This window comes from Cololabis saira, chromosome 7, assembly GCF_033807715.1.
Source record: "Cololabis saira isolate AMF1-May2022 chromosome 7, fColSai1.1, whole genome shotgun sequence".
NCBI classification, from domain to species: domain Eukaryota; kingdom Metazoa; phylum Chordata; class Actinopteri; order Beloniformes; family Belonidae; genus Cololabis; species Cololabis saira.
Window position 1 is genome coordinate 39,036,023 of NC_084593.1, and position 17,249 is coordinate 39,053,271.

General features: G+C 40.7%; 2 protein-coding genes across 2 annotated transcripts; one reads left to right on the forward strand and one right to left on the reverse strand.

The window, feature by feature from the left end:
- The first annotated feature begins 2,833 nt into the window (after positions 1 to 2,833).
- On the forward strand, positions 2,834 to 7,016 carry smim19 (small integral membrane protein 19). Its single transcript, XM_061726407.1, has 3 exons — positions 2,834 to 3,083; positions 4,143 to 4,267; positions 6,047 to 7,016. Exons 1-3 carry the CDS (start codon positions 2,950 to 2,952, stop codon positions 6,109 to 6,111), a joined length of 324 nt encoding a protein of 107 aa, XP_061582391.1. The 5' UTR covers positions 2,834 to 2,949; the 3' UTR covers positions 6,112 to 7,016.
- An 835-nt stretch (positions 7,017 to 7,851) lies between these two features.
- On the reverse strand, positions 7,852 to 17,240 carry fam199x (family with sequence similarity 199, X-linked). Its single transcript, XM_061725873.1, has 8 exons — positions 17,145 to 17,240; positions 15,426 to 15,613; positions 13,338 to 13,557; positions 12,581 to 12,739; positions 11,779 to 11,940; positions 11,288 to 11,471; positions 10,923 to 11,026; positions 7,852 to 9,810 (listed from the first exon to the last, which is right to left on the reverse strand). Exons 2-8 carry the CDS (start codon positions 15,590 to 15,592, stop codon positions 9,637 to 9,639), a joined length of 1,170 nt encoding a protein of 389 aa, XP_061581857.1. The 5' UTR covers positions 15,593 to 15,613; positions 17,145 to 17,240; the 3' UTR covers positions 7,852 to 9,636.
- Positions 17,241 to 17,249: the final 9 nt, after the last annotated feature.

A 17,249-nucleotide genomic window follows, 5' to 3' on the forward strand; every position in this document is an offset into this window, starting at 1 on the left:
CCCAGCCCACAATGCACCGGCCTGCCATGGTCCTTCCTGCGGGTGGTGGGCCTACTGGAAGGCGGACCCGCGTCGCCGTTTCGGGCTGAGCCCGGCCGGGTCCCACGGGCAAAGACCCGGCCACCAGGCGCTCGCCTACGAGCCCCGACCCCAGGCCTGGCTCCAGGGCGGGGCCCCGGTGACGCCGATCCGGGCGACGTAACGGTCCTTGATTTGTTTTTCTTCATGGAAAGCTTGTGAACCGCTCTTAGTATGGCCCGTCACCCAGGACCTGTTTGCCATGGGAGTCCCTACCAGGGGCGAAAGTGCCCCCGACAACATAGCTCCTAGGATCATCGGGCACACAAACCCCTCCACCACAGTAAGGTGGCGGTTCAAGGAGGGGCTGAGAATGAATTGAATTGAGAATAGAAAATCTAAAAATAGAAAATAAATGTAAAAATAGAGAATATTTTTATCTTATCTCCTGTTTCTGTCAGCTGTTGCCTCCAGAGTTCGCCTTCACCTCCATCTAACCCTGTCCTCTGCATCCTCTTCTCTCACAATCTGAATCAAATGGAAGAAAAAGTAGCAGCAATTCAAGATAAAAGAGAACCTGATTGACTAAACTTGCTCATAATTTTTTAAATGCCTGAACTATTGATTGACTATTTTTCTTGCAGCATTTGGACTCTTTGGGTGACATCTTTTAAAAGCTATTGAAAAAAAAACATCAAATAATCAATGCCAACCCTTACTCTATGAATCCTCATTTTAAATATATATAACGTCTACAGTTGCAAGATAAAGAGGTGTGTCTAATGTCTCTGCCCTTTATCTCTGAAAGCTACTGAAAATCCTCAAATACAATACAAAGAAACATGTTTTATTTGACTCATTCAGTACAGCAATGTAACTTAGGTTTCAGGTGCACATAAAAAGCATTTCATTAACTTTCTCCAGGTGCTCCACTTTCCTGAAACAGTCCAAAAAACATGGCTAGTTTAATTCATCATTTCAAATTGCTGATAAGAATAAGCGTAAGTATGTGGATGTTTGTTTCTATGTGGCCCTGTGAAGGTCTAGTGCCCTGGTTTTCAATTCCGGTCCTCGTGGGCCGGTGTCCTGCAGGTTTTAGACGTTTCTCTGCTTCAGCACACCATCATTCTTCCATCATTATCAGACTTGTGCAGACCTGGATGACATGCAGATGACTGCCATTAATTAGAATCAGGTGTGATAAACAGCAGATACACTTTTAACACGTGCACACTGGCCCACGAGGACCGGGATGGAGGATCCCTGGTCTAGTGACCCGTCCAGGGTGTGGTCCTGCCTTTGGACTGAAGAGAGCTGAGATGGGCTGCAGGAGGAGGAGGGTACGGATCATCCAAGTGCTTGGGAACAGTGTACTTCTATTAGCTGCCACCGGATGTTCATCCTCTGCCGGGCCTTCTTTCTGTATTTAGGTTTAATATGATGTATACATTTAAGTTTGTAATGGAAATTATCATTTTCCATTGTCCACGTTTCCATTTGCCATTATTACACAGGTGGGTTTAGGAGTGATCTTACGCAGACTCAATTAGCAGATTTTCCAGTCAGTGATCACCGTTTAGTTTGTTGTTTATTGAAGTACAAGTTGATACAAGTTGAATGAACATACCAGTTTGTGTGTGCTGCTCTGCTCCTGGTCTGGTGAGAACTGTGTGTGCTTTCCCTTCCTGTGCCTACCAGTTCCTGTCACCTATACCTCTACTTATACACCCCTGTGCCTTTTTGTGATCGCCACCCAGTGTTCAAAATAATACAGCAAAATATATCTAAATAAACAAATAACATGCCAACAATAAACATAAATGGCTCCTACAAAGTTGAAGGTTTTAGTCCAGGGGCCAGAGCCCAAAATTTCACTTGTCAGCACCACTCAAGGTCAAGTCAAGTCAAGTCAGATTTATTTGTATAGCACAATTCGTGCACACAGCAGCTCAAAGTGCTTTACATAAAAACGTTCCAATACAATCAACAATGAATTGCAATCAACATCATACAGAACACAATAAAAACATTAACAGTTAGATTAAAAAATAAAGTTAAAAATGTAAATAGAAGTAAGAAATAAAAGCTGAAAGTCGATAAAAAGTGCTGCGGTTTAGCAGCAGTTAAAAGCAGAAGTAAACATACGGGTCTTTAGCTTAGTTTTAAAAATAGGCAAAGTTGGGGCAGATCTAAGGTCTTCCGGGAGCTTATTCCAGCTATAAGTGGCGTAGTGGCAGAAAGCGGCTTGGCCATGCTTGGTTTTGGTCCTAGGAACAGTTAGCAGACCAGTCCCTGATGATCTAAGAGGTCTAGGGGGTTCATAGTGTAAACGCATATCAGAGATGTACTTTGGGCCTGACCTGTTAAGAGATTTGTACACTAACAGGAGTATTTTAAAATCTATTCTATGACACACTGGTAGCCAATGCAGAGATTTAAGAACGGGTGTAATGTGTTGACAAAACTTGCTTATGGTTTTTGAAAAGATCCACGTCTATAGATGATATTTTGGTATGATAACCCTTCCTGAGTGGCAGCTGTATCATAGTTATCAGCTCATGAAGTTACCCACCCCCTTCAGAAAATTACATTTTAGATGCTGGTGCATATTCTGGTTTAGACTCATGTACAGGATATCTGTCAATGTGTCACAATATTGTCTTCGGTATCATTTTAAGTTGAGTGGTGCTGACGGTCTGGCCCATGGACTATTTGGGCCTCTGGGAAACATCTAAACCGACGACAGCGGCCTGTAGGGGGCAGCAGCTCGGCGGGAGCAGCGCGTCCTGCCGAATAAAAGAAGAGAAGAAGACGAAGAAGACGAACGCGGAAGTCACGTGACGATGTTTACGGTCGCGCCGCTGAGACGGAAAGATTTCTTGAGTGATTAAACATTTGCAGGCAGAGCTCGGTTGGGTCGTGGTGTTGGGGATGGGAGCTCACGGGGTCGTGGGCAACGAGCCGCAGTCCATCGACTACTCGGTGCACGAGGCCTGGAACGAGGCCACCAACGTGTACCTGCTGGTGATCCTGGTCAGCTTCGGCCTGCTCATCTACGCCCGCAAGTACGAGCTGGTGTTTCAGGTTAAATAATACATCCATGGTTCCCTCATGGAGCTGCTACTGTAAACCTGTTCAACACGTCTACTGTAAACCTGTGTAAACCGTTTACAGCTCAGGGTTTACTGGAGCTGGTTCAGTCAGTGCATGAGGTGACGTCATTTGTAAACAGGATATCTGGTGTCTACCAGAGGTGTCAAAAGTATTCACATTCATTACTCAGGTAGAAGTATAGATACTAGAGTTTAAAAATACTCCTGTAGAAGTATCAACTCAAGTTTTTTACTCAAGTAAAAGTATAAAAGTACTGGTTTCAAAACTACCTAAAGTATAAAAGTAAAAGTAATGTAAGGGGGGGAAAAGCCATTAAGGACAAAAGCCATTGAAAATGAATGCATCTTAGTATAATGCAAATATATTAAAGAACCATATATGTGTACTATTGAGCATTAACATGTGTTTCAGAGAGCAGCAGATATGATGACTAGTTGCCTATAAGTATTGTAATGGTGCAAAAAGTCAAACTTCAGAGGCATGTTATCATTTATCCTAACCTTTATTGGAATGTACATCCAAGTTTAGTTGCAGGAATCTGAGGGAACGGATGTAAGAACAAAACTGGACAAGAACATCTGAAACAACCACAACCAAATTCACTCTATCCGGACGGAGCAATTTAACTGGATAGTTTTTTTTTAAAGGCCGAAATGAAATAGAGTAACGAGGCTGTTTTTAAAATGTAAGGAGTAAAAAGTACAGATAATTGCGTGAAAATGTAAGGAGTAAAAGTAAAAAGTCGTCTGAAAAATAATTACTCCAGTGAAGTATAACCAAAATTTATACTTAAGTAAGGTAACAAAGTATTTGTACTTCGTTACTTGACACCTCTGGTGTCTAGAGATTCTCCTGAAATACTAGCAGGGACTTGGATCATAAGTGTTGTGTTGATGCTGTGTTAAATCGACGCAGAGCCTACGCCGTACCCTACGGCGTAGGCTCAACTCATCTCTGCGTTGGTGTAACGCGGAACTATAAATCAGCCTTAACCCCCGTGTTGTGTGCAGGAACAAGAGGAAGATCATGCGGATCTTCAGCGTCCCCCCCGCGGCCGGCAGCAGCCAGGAGCCAAACTTCTACGACAGTCTGCAGAAGGTTCGGCTGCGGCAGCAGCTGGAGATGTACTCTCTATGTGAGCATGACACCAGAAATACACCACAAATACACCACCATGGGGGAGGAGCGGGATGGGATTAAAACATCATCAAAAGCACCCAAAAAATGGAAACAGATCATTAAAAAAACAGAGTTAGTCTCAGTGTCAAGGCAAGGCAAGCTTATTCGTATAGCACAATTCAACACAAGGTAATTCAAAGTGCTTTACATAAACATTAAAAGCGGCAAGACACAATTAAACAGTAAATAACAAATAAAATGATAAGAAAAGTAAAATAATACAAAGCATGAGTTGTTAAAAATAAGGGCAGTAGAGTACAGCAGGTAAGTATTTAATTTTAGAGTACACTTCAGTAAACAGTAATGTTTTTACCCTGATTTAAAGGATCTACAGTTGGAGCAGACCTCAGGTCTGCAGGAAGTTTGTTCCACCGGTGAGGAGCAGAATAACTGAACGCTGCCTCACCTTGCTTGGTTCTGGTTCTGGAACCACAACAAACCAGATCCAGATGAACCTCAGGGGTCTGGGAGCTTCATAGGAACTAACAGATCCACCATGTATTTTGGTCCAAGACCATTCAGTGCTTGGTAGACCAGCAGTAAGATTTTAAACTATCCTTTGACTAACTGGAAGCCAGTGTAGTGATTTCATGACCGGTGTAATGTGGTCCAGTTTCCTGGTGTTTGTAAGGACTCTGGCGGCTCGTTCTGGATCAGCTGCAGCTGCCTGATAGATTTCTTGTTAAGGCCTGTAAAGATGCCATTGCAATAATCCAACCTACTGAAAATGAATGCATGAATAAGTTTTTCCATGTCTTGTTTAGACAGAATCCCCTTAATTCTAGCAATGTTTTTCAGGTGGTAATAGGCAGATTAATGATAAACTTTAGATGGCTGTTGAAGTTCAGGTCTGAGTCAATAATTACACCAGTAGTAGTAAGTACCGTAGTCAGAGCAGCTTTTTCTATGTTGTCATCAGGAATGACAACATAGAAAAACTGATGTTCCAGCTCCTGCACACCCTTGAGGTCCTGCCATGGCAGCTCAGTCAGGTTGAGGCCAGAAACCTGAATTCTTGGGGATGTTTCACTCGGCAGAAGTCCAATCCTTCACTTTCCACCTGGGGGTCGACGACTCACTTAGATGTTCAGAGGACTTTTAATAGTTAGAATTCAAGCATTATCAGGTAAAGGGTCACACTTATGTATGAAATACTTTTAACAACAACAGAGTTAACCAAAATGCCTTACAATTAAAGATGTTTAAAAAAAGAACAAAAAAAACAGTTCCACTCAAATACAAATATTCAGTTTTGCGTGTTACGCTCCTCTCGGGTTGAAAGGTAGAAAACCTTGGACCTTGTTTGAATGCGTGTGCTGTCTGAGAGGTGGGTCCATAGAAAGAGACTGGTGTCCATGCATGTCCGGTATGATCGGATTAAGGCAACAATGTTTGCAGTCTGACCTTGTGAGTCAAGCTGCAGGTATTGTGTTACCACCGCGTGTACAGCGTCATACAGGGAACAATAACCCCCCCAGAGGAAAACATCCGGTCACCGGGTCAGCTTAGACCCAGACATGTAGGAGGATGTTTCCTTCCCCCGTTGGATGTTGACTCTTAATAGCCAAAACATCTAACGTGGCTGCACATGTTCATATTGATGAATATATTTATACTTAGTCCTTGATCTTGACAAATGGAGATATAACAGACGGATGAAGCTTTTTGTTTTAAAACTTTTTGTATCTCTTGAGTCAAACACCAACGTATGTTTTGTTTTCTTGCCGCCCTTCAGCCAGGAAGTTTGATCACCAGCAGGTGCAGCAGCAGACGGAGAGCGTGCAGCTGTCGATGGAGTGAGAGGAGATGCTGCCGGTACGAACAGCCCCGTGTGCCCAGTCCCCCCCCCCCGTACGGACCTGGACAGCTGCTGTCTGCGTGGTCACAGCTTCCTCTGTGACACACGGAGCCCCCACAGTTGGAGGGATGGCTGAGCGGCCAGAGACGCTAGAGGGCAGGGCATCACGCCGGCCCGCCACCCCACCTGTGATGGTACTCTAATCATGGCACAAGGAAACAAAACAGCCACCATGAGGGATTTTTGGAGCCTGAAACGAGATATGTGGGTTGAAATAAGGGCACATGTTTTTGTTTCGTTCATTTTTGCATGTAGACATATGTGATTAGTAAAATGAGAATTCATAAATGTAGAAAAACAAGAAATGCACAGAAACAGTGTTTTAGTTGGTAGATGGATTTATTGTTAGTGTTATCTAGATTTCTTTTTCTTTTTCCTCTGAAAGAAAACACAATATACATACGTTTCTAAGATAATTTGTTCTTTTATTGCCCCCCAGTGGGGAAATTCACAATGTCTGAAAAAGTGCAGCATACAAAATATTAACAAGTAAGAAAAATAACCACCTCGACTACGTATTTACAGTTTCAGGTGAAAAACTTTACAGCAGGATGAAGGTGGAGAACGGGCAGCGTGCTGCAGACCATGACACATTTCATAGATGTACCAGTAATAGTTTCAGTTATAAAGAGTACATTGCATATAACAGTTTATTGCACATTGGAGTAGAATGCAAAGCTAAAGATGGTGTCTATGTGATCTAAGAATCGAGCACAATACCTGTACATCATAAGCCATGTAGACGACTGTTTCTATGTATTGATGTTTTGTTTTTGATGCTGTGATGCACTTTGGTCAACTTGGGTGGTTGAAATGTAATACATGAATAAAAAACGCTGAGATTTGATGAGTATTTTAGCAGTGGATTTAAAAAGCTTGCTAATAAAAGTGTGATCTGATCTTGATCTCAGTCACAAAAAACTGATGACACAGAAACATCTGTAGTTTCCCGCTGGCTGGATTCAACGGCCCTGTGACGCCCTAATGGACCCAGTATCCCATAGCGCTGGAGCTCCCACCGTCACAGAATACCACAAAGGACATGCTCAAATGTCCCAGAGGCCGTGTAGTCAACTAATCTAAATTCAAAGGCTTAGATAGGACTGGGTTGTCTCCAGGGACGGAAATGAAGAGGACAGTGTTTTCTGAAAAAAAAATGTAAGTTGACCGAATAACTAAAGAAAACATTAAGGAATGTTCAGCGTCTACATTAATATTTAAGTCTCTGCACTGAGATAAAAAATAGGAATTCAGGAAGGAACGTGGGGGGTGATACACAGCACCATTCCACCTGAGATGGACAAGACAGCAGCAGATTCAACACACGTTCAACTTGTTCTGGTAAAGTGGTTTCAAGACTCGTGGCCTCGTCCACTAGTGGTGACCAGACAACACAGGTGTCATCGTTCTGCAAACACCATCTACTCTGCCGGTCTAATAAATAAAACATTTACCTTGTATAAGAAGCAGGATATAAACAGAAGTTGCTGAACCTCACAATTATGTTAATCTTGACTTTGATTGTGATCTGTTTTGAAATGGAGTGACATGACTTAATGCTAGAAAGGCTTTACATTTGCAAGAAATGTTAAGTATGGGGTGTCCAGAAGACCCCAACAGCCGTTCCTGCCATTACCAGCACTATCTAAATACACTAAAGAAATACAGTACAAGCTTGGCCAGTGGTAAAAATGTTTTAATGTCTGTAGCACGGTATCACTTAAACTGAAGGATGCCTGAAATGTTCTCATGAAAAAGCTGTTTACACTCAACTGCTTTGAAGCTTGTTTATTTTCAGCAGTTATTACATTTGCACAAACCTTTGTTTCAAAATTATCGACATTTTCAAAATAGAATTTCAATAATTCATTGCTACAGAATACATAAAGCCATTTTTTTTAAAACATAAATGCTGTAATTAATAATTTTATACACTAACGGTACACAAAAAAAGAAAGAAAAAGAAAGACCAGCAGGTTTTTAGACCAGTGACGACAGTGGTTACAGCCTGGAAGCTGCAGCGCCGGCCGACAAACTGAGAAGGTATGAAGAGAAAGAAAACAACCAAAAGACCAAAAACCCAACAAAATATAATAGAAATAAGCTTCAACTTAGCAATATAGCTTCAACTGCCATGCAGGTTGTTTTGTAGCATCTCATCCTCACAGAGTACACTGAAAATAATCTCTGAAGCATCGTTTTAAGATGCTCAACTTTAGCCGTACAACCAAATCAGACAAAATAGACTTTGTTTGTAAAAACTATACATTTTGTACGAATGCTTTTAAGCTTCCAATTAAATCGTTCAAGTAGGAGTGCTTGCAGGAACAAAAAAATAAAATAAACCCGTCAAAAGATCCAAGTTCAAAAATGTAACAAAATACCACAAAATGCCTGGAAATAAGACAAAAAAAAAATGTTGCAAACACGTAGTAATTCAAAGCTTCTAAGCTGTGAAAGTCAACTACTTCAGTCTGTTGTAATTTACTGAGCACACAAAAAGAACAAAACCTAAAATGAAACCATTATCACCAGGACAAACGTAAAGAAAAGCAGTAAATATGGTGTTATTTATCACTTATTTACAACATGGAGGAACAGTATTTATATGCAAAGGATAACAGAAGCAGCTGAACGGAGCAGGAGTTCAGCGCGGGGCGACGGCGTCCACATGCAGAGTTTCAGTGCTCCCTCTAAGCCTTGGTGAAATGGAGCCACAACACTCAGCGGATAGAAAGACAGACCAGCTCACATCAGCTAAACTCAGCCAAAACATGTTCCTCGTGAAACCACAGTTTGGGATCAACAGTATTTTTCTTCAGCTGTAATTAAACTTCAACCGTACATATTTTTGAACAGCTCATCACTGCCAGATGTCCACAAGAAGATCTTGTACTGAGGACTAAACTGGACGTCAACAGTTTACCTCTTGTAGCTCCAGACGCAGAAACGGCTCCACAGATCATAATTAACTCTTGGATCAGATGCTTTTCGTGTGTTTCTTGTCTGATCTGTCGTTCTGCCTGTTGTAGTGGTGATTAACAGCCGTGGCTGAAAGCGTCAGACAAAAGCACATATATGCACTCGTATCAAGCTGAATTTACTATTGTCAGTAGTGTATATTCATGTCTAATAAACAACTTCCAGCCTGATGTAACGGTAGCTTCTCACTAAAAACTAGATTGAGTTTATTATCTCAGGATCGGCGAGGTTTCAGCATTATTAAAGCGCACGACAAAGCAGCGAGAGCGGTAGCTGGCGGCGGCGGCCCGAGCATGTTGCATGTAGTATAACCCAGCAATATTTCAGGCAGAGTCAGAGGCCACATGATGCAAACACGCTCTGCCACGTCACTGTGCCTAAAGGCCCCGTTGGCCTGTTAAGAGCTAATGGTGCAGCGGTGTCTATGGTAGCGGCTCGGTGGTGAGAGAGCAGGCATAGAGGGAGCACTGATTGATTCACTGCTGTCACATCAGTATGTCCAGGTCGTCCACGTGATCGTCCTCCTCCGTCACCCGTAGCGACAGCACCTCCTCGTTCAGAAACAGTCCACTCAGGCGTTCCTTGCGAGCCTGCCGCTGCTCCTTCAGCTGCCGCTTGCGCAGAGCTTTCTGCTGGAGCTTACGCTGCTTTGAACGTTTCTGAAAGATACAAGGAGCCACGTTGATCAGCTGGTATCACACGAGGAAAATAGTCATGTTAAAATTATTAACATAAGAAAATGCTTTTACAGAAGTATTCACACAGATGATAAATATTCTATTAACCTTAAGGAGCAATAAAAATGTATATGATTATACATAGAATTTGAAAATGCACCACAATAAAAGGTCATTTAAATGTTAAAAGGTTTTAAACTTGATTTTTTTCACTAAAAAAGATCAATGTGCACATATTTAGGAAGGAGCATCACATTTAATCTGACCAAGATTGTCACTTCAGTTGGTTAAACACATCACCAGGGGAAATTAACTTAATGCAACATTTCATGCAGTGGAATTGATGAATTGATGATCTGAAAAAGTAAAAAACTGTTGCACTTTAACTTTTTAACCAATAGCACTGCCGCCTAGAAGTCTGTTATTTTATACTTGTACTGTGTTTTTATATTTGTTTTTATGGTTTTTCTGCAATGACATATTGTTATGTATCCTGTCAGTGTACGTCTATATTTTCAGTGTTATGTCTATATTGTCACTGTCTTGTCCAAATGTATATACACTGTGGGCCTGGGGAGCATTGCAATTTCGAATCCTATGTATAAACCTGTACACATGGTTTTGACAAATAAAACTAACTTGACTTGACTTCATGTTTACCTTGAAGACCCAGAATGATGTTTGTGTAAAAACTTGCTCAAACCAGATCTTGTAACCATCTGGATTTTTCTCCTCATTTAAATGCAATCCGTCACTCAATAAGTGCACATTTGTGTTGTGTTATGACATTAAATCTTCAATTCATACAATTTCATGCCACAAGGCCAAAGTGAAACTGAAATTCCCTGCAGTTTGGACTCTGCAAAATGCTTTAAAGCATAAAAGTGCAAGTGTAACACATCTGGGCGGGAGTCTTTCCATCTGCATACACTCACATTAGCTTCAGCTTCTTTCACATGAAGTTTTGAAAACCATGTTTCAAAATAACGTATTAAAGTATTAAATTGAACCAAGTACTGCATATTCATGATCATTAAAATCAAATACATTTGGATTTTAGCAAATCCATGTTTACATGCAAAGACATGTCTTACTTTAGAGTCTCGTATCCGTTCTGCTGCGCTAGAAAGGTTGCCATCGCTGTGAGCTCTGCTAATGTTGGCAACACTGCTGCCACTGCAGGCTGAGGCTGTGCCACCTAGAGCAGAGAAAACATACAAAACTATTGAAACAAGGAACATAGAGAAGGATATAACTCAAAATACCTCCCTCCCCCCATTTAAAGGCCTCTCGATTTGCTGAATCAAAAGATATGGAAATAATAATATTGCACCCTCCTTTGGCAGTGCTCTTGAGTTTAAATGCGTTTATCATCTACATGACCCCTGAAGTTAAACTTGAACGTGTAAATGAGCCTAATAAGGGAGATACAGTGTTGGTCGTTGGGGCGGTGTCTTACCTGCTACAGAGTTGGAGGCCGTGGAGCCGGTGGAGGAGCTAGCAGAGCTCACCATGCTGGCGTTGCTGCTGCTGACTCCACTCACGCCGCCCGTACTGGCGCTGCTGTGGCTGCTCCTTTTCCAGCCCTCTCTGGTGCTACTGGCTCGCTGCCTGGGACTGTGCTCTCGGATGTAGTTACGCACCTGATCACGTCACACAAGGGAACACAAAAAGGAGATTTTCACAACTGCCAACAGCACTGCTCTTCAATAAAACCACAAAAAAGTCAACAGTAAAACCAAAAAAGGCAAGTTTTTACACACTTTAGTTACAATAAAGTCATGTGCTGGCTTTTTTCTAAGTTAAATTATTAAACTGATCAGGGGAAATTGATACCCCAGCTTAACCACATCCAGTGTGGTCCAAGAATGAGCTCAAGTGTGAAAAAAAGCATCTTTCCTGAGCATAGTTGGTCCAGTGTAAAAGTGTCAGAGTTTCAGTGCTGCTCACCTGTTTCAGCTTCTCATCAGTGAGACAGTTGAGCTCAATGATGAACTCACTGTCAGTGGGAGAGATCTGAGCACAAGGGTCAATTATCTTGATGATGTCCAGCTGCTCTCTCAGGCCCATCTCTGTGCTGACTTTCCGACTCAGGTACTCGATATACTCCACCTGGGAAATGAAAGAAAAGTGGATTTAGGCCCCGTTTACACATAGCAAAAACGGTGGTGTTTTCATGCGTTTTGGCCGTTCGTTTACACGAAAAAACAAAGCTCAAAAGTTCAAAAGATTTCAGAAAACTCCGGCCAAAGTGGAGAATTGCAAAAACTCTGTCTTCACGTTTTCTTGTAAACAGAGGAAAACGGACATTTAGGCTTCAGAACGTCACATTATGCGACAGAAACGTCAGCAGCGTCATGAGTGCAACCTGTGTTTACAATTTGTTTGGCCGCTGTAGTTAGTCGTGTCATTTGTTGATGTTTTTTTCCAGGATTCTGATTGGCTAGCGTGACTTTATGCTCCTCGTTACACTGCCCCCTGTAGGTTTGGCTCATAGCACCTTAACGGCGTATTTATGTGGGTTCGTGTAAATGAAAAGATTTTGAAAAAGATCTGATGTAAATGATGGTATTTTTCAAAACGTAGAGGGGGAAATATCCGTTTTTGTAAATACCCGGATATGTGTAAACGTGGTCTTAGATTTATATTTGATGTATTTAGTGTTTCAGCAGACTTACTGACTGAACTTTTTAACCTAATTGTTGCAAAATTAAAATAACTCAGGACAAAAAGTCGTGTTGGCCTATCTTACTTGTTCATCATTAGTCATGGCGCTCCATGGCAGCTCATCCAGGTTGCGGTGGGGGTGTGCCTTTGGCTTCCTCTTGGAAAACAAACAAGGTGAACTTGGCACACTTGGGATGATGTCAGAGAGGACATCGCTGCCGCTGGCAATGTCACTTCCTGGCAACTGGGAGGACAGAAAAGAAGAGCAACATGAGACACGACAGCAGAGGAAGACAAGTTCAGAGGGATGTCACACTTCTGGACTACAATCAAACCAATCAATCAAATAATTCAAATTGTTAGTAAAGAAGCCTCTCCTGAATATATATATATATATATATATATATATATATATATATATATATATATATATATATATATATATATATATAAATAAATAAATACTATACATACATGGTTTGAATTTGTTGATGTTATAAAAGGTAAGAATATGTATTGATTTTATTTATATGTAAATGTTAAACGAAAAGACTTTATTTTTCTTTATTTTCTGTTTTTCCTTTCTTTTTTATATGCTACCTCTTTAGGTTTGCTTTTAATTTTTGTTGTAATGTACTGTGTATTATGTGTCGGACCCCAGAAAGAATAGCTGCAGTTTTGCTGTAGCTAATGGGGATCCAAATAAAACTATAAACTATAAATCAATGTAACCGCCTTCTGATAACTTCATGTATACACATATCTTAGGCACTTAGACTATAATAGGATCAGTTGTTGAAAATCACTACTAAAAATGGCAAACAAACCATGAGATAACTGACCTGCCATTCAAACTCGCTGTCAGACCAGTCCCAGTATGTGCTGATGGAGGAGGAGACATCGCTGCAAACACTGCCCTCAGGAAACAGATCCAGAGATGTTAATTCTTGGTCATCCAGGAGAGAGTAACAGTCGTCCTGATCCCCGACAGACACGGAGGAGAAGAGCTCCTCACTGCACTCGGAGCTGGCAACACTGGTCCCGCATGATGTCAGGTTCCACCTGCAAACAGTGAAAGAACTTCATAGTAAATAAACACTATTTAAGGGATTATTCTGCATATTCACAGTCTTTTGTCACTTTTGTGAAACTAAATACTGACTTGAGGACAACCGGCTCACATATATGCGTCATGATTGATCAAACCACCAGCTTAAAGCACATCGGGCCAGAGCCAACATTACAATGAACTGAATGGCTGATCAAAATTGTTAAGACACATTGTGATACCTATTAAGTAAATAAAAAATAAAATAAAAAAAAGGGGTGGAAACTTGACTATAATCCAATGATTTAAGATATTGATACAGAAAAGGGTACTGACCAATCATACATTGTATAATATACTTGTAAAAACCATAAATGCTGTCTTTTAATACTTTTCTTGGTAAAAATATTCCCTTAAAAAAGGGACATCTTCAATAAACTGTCATCAGTTGTCACATATTCCCATTAAATTACAGATTACACAGTAAGGCTTCCACTCATATACATTTCTTTCACCAAAATAAACATACAGTTTGTTTTTAAATGCAAGTAAACCTGCAATAAATTATTCACAGTAACATGTTATCGTGTGCTGTCATTACAGAAGTTGAGCCACCTCTACTAATAACTATTTTCTCCTGTCAAGAGCTACAGAATGAATGGCTGACACTATTAACATGTGTATCTTCTCTTTTCAGTGATTACTACAGGAATGTATGGCTCCACACTTATAGCCCACTATAGATTGTGCGTGCTGTTAGAAGTCTCCTTTCGCAGTTTTTCACTGTAAATCTAAAGGCATTTTTAGATTAGGCCTTGTTTCTTTCCATAGGTGAAGAACTAGTGTCAAACGAGCGCTGGGCCGTGTTATTGTAAGGGGAGTTATTGCCTGCGTAACATGGCAGCTCCACTGCGTGTTTGGTTAGCTCGCTGGCTTTTCAAACATCGGAAAAGCTGGCTGATGCAGGGCTGGGTTTACAAGATGGAGCGGGGGCCAGATCCATGCTGAATAACAGGATTAGTGCAGTGAAGTCCCCGAAATTGTGTAGCAGAAATCAAACTATGTTTTGAACAGCTCAGTCTTCCTCTGCTACTCCTGCTGTTGTGTACATTGGCTGCATAGATCTTCATTCTAAGGTCTTCAATGTGTTAATCCCCCCTAATTTCATTTTTACAAAAAGTTGTGGTCATATATATCATTTTAGTTACCAGCTGTATATAAGGGTTCCCGCAATATGTACATTTATGGCACCCTTGACTCTTAAATCCCACACAGGTCCTGTCATCCCGTGTCATTCTGTGTACCTCAGCCTGACCCACGATTAAGTGTATCCTCAGAGGCAAGTTATTGAGGGGCCAGGTCGACACCTGACTCTGTGTTAGTTAATGTATAACAAAAAACAAAAAGACATCACGGTAAATTGGGGTAATAAACAGTATCCAGCAATGTAAAAGGCTCTTAAGGCTCTACATTCTGGCACACAGACCTTCATCTAATTACACAATGTCAACAAAACTCTAATTTGGGATTCCCAAGTTAAGTTAAATCTTTCCAGGGATTGTAGGTTAGGTTCGATAAACTTAAGTTTCTAGTGATATAAAAACATAAACAAAACATTTGATGGTGTAGCTGTATTAACTGATACCACTGACTATTAAATATGACAAGAACTTCACAAATTATAAATGTTACTTTAACAGTTTGTGACAAAAATCACTTTTTGCGACTCAGAATACCTGCCATAAACACTAGATATACAAAGTTAATATTCAACAAAAAAACTAAGAATTTTTAGAAAACGAGTCCACAAACACTAATGAAAGTTAGCCACACATACAGGTGACTCTGTTTCCACACTCATTACATAAACACTTTCACCTGCCTGTTACTGTGGAAACGGTGTAAGGGATCTGTCCTGTGACAGGATGAGAGTCGACAGCTGAAGTCACTGACGTCCAGCGTTCCCACGTCACTGAGGTTGGCTCTTTGGGAGAGGAGAGGGAACGGCTCCTCTGGGGCCAAAAACTTCTCATACAAGGATTCAGACATGGCCAGCTGCACGTTGGATACCTGACATAAAAGGAGAAAAAGGGCACTTGTCAAACCAGATAAATATTTAATAACTACCAACAATTTAATTATGCATTCCCGACATTCATGATTTGCATGAATATTATATTTGACTGCACTGAGTTAAATGATAAGTGATAGTCATTATGCCTCTCAATGGCGAATAAATATTAAAAGACTAACTTATTACAATATCTGCCGTAAAGTTATGTTTATTGTTTGATATATGTGTGATATTTTTGTTGATATTTCACAAATACTTGCAGATATATACTGTCTACCGGTATGTTTATTGCGTGATAGAGTTTCCAAAGCAGAAACAAATACTCGCCAAACCTTAAACTGCAATTGTTGTTGTGTTTATGTTTGTTTGATGACCCACAGTACCGTAGTAGGAGGATAAACATAATACTCAAACAAGTAAAAAGATGAGTGTTTGCATTTAGTGTATCTACATACAGAGTCATACAGAGAAACTAGACCACATTACACCGGTCATGAAATCACTACACTGGTTTCCAGTGAGTCAAAGGATAGAGTTTAAAATCTTACTGCTGGTCTACAAAGACCTGAATGGTCCTGGACCAAAATACATGGTTGATCTGTTAGTTCCTATGAAGCTCCCAGACCCCTGAGGTTCATCTGGATCTGGTTTGTTGTGGTTCCAGAACCAGAACCAAGCAAGGTGAGGCAGCGTTCAGTTATTCTGCTCCTCACCGGTGGAACAAACTTCCTGTAGACCTGAGGTCTGCTCCAACTGTCAGCTCCTTTAAATCAGGATAAAAACATTACTGTTTACTCAAGCGTACTCCTAAATTAAATACTTACCTGCTGTACTCTACTGCCCTTACTTTTAACAACTTGTGATTTTTATTATTTTACCTCTTTTCTTATCATTTTATTTGTTATTTACTGTTTAATTGTGTCTTGTAGCTTTTAATGTCAACGTAAAGCACTTTGAATTACCTTGTGTTGAATTGTGCTATACAAATAAACTTGTCTTACATAACAGCCAAACTATCGCTGTCCATTACAGGATAAACCAAAATAGAGTTGGAAATATATAAACAATAACATTGAACTGACAAATAATTACATTAGAATTGGTAAAAACCTATTATCCATAAGTGAACGTGATTGTAAGATGTTAAAATAATCTCCATATTAAATCATACTGTTAAATAAACACATTTCTGTAGACAAACAATTATCCTCGCTAACATCAGAAAAGCTTTGACTGTAAACACGTAGGTTCACTTCAAAAGGACAAAATTAAACCCCAAAGCCAGCGACATCATGCTCGACATAAATGAGTTTGATAGTTAGTGTTGTTGTTTATAAACCGACACCAGCGTCCACGTCTGAAACACCAGACCGTCGTTAGCTGGTGGCTAACGCTCTAATCTGTCCCTGTCCTTTAACCAGCAACGTGGAGATGATTAACCTAACCTGCTGCCACTATTATACACGTTAACGGATACTTAAGAAAGTCTGGTTAGGATCAAAAGGCTACCAATAACAGAACACCAACCTTTTTGACGTTTAAACGACAACCATTTCAGCTACCTCCATTTGCAAATCTTTTCTTTCTCACGATTATCTAAGCTGTCATCGCGAGACTTCCGCAGGACTCCGG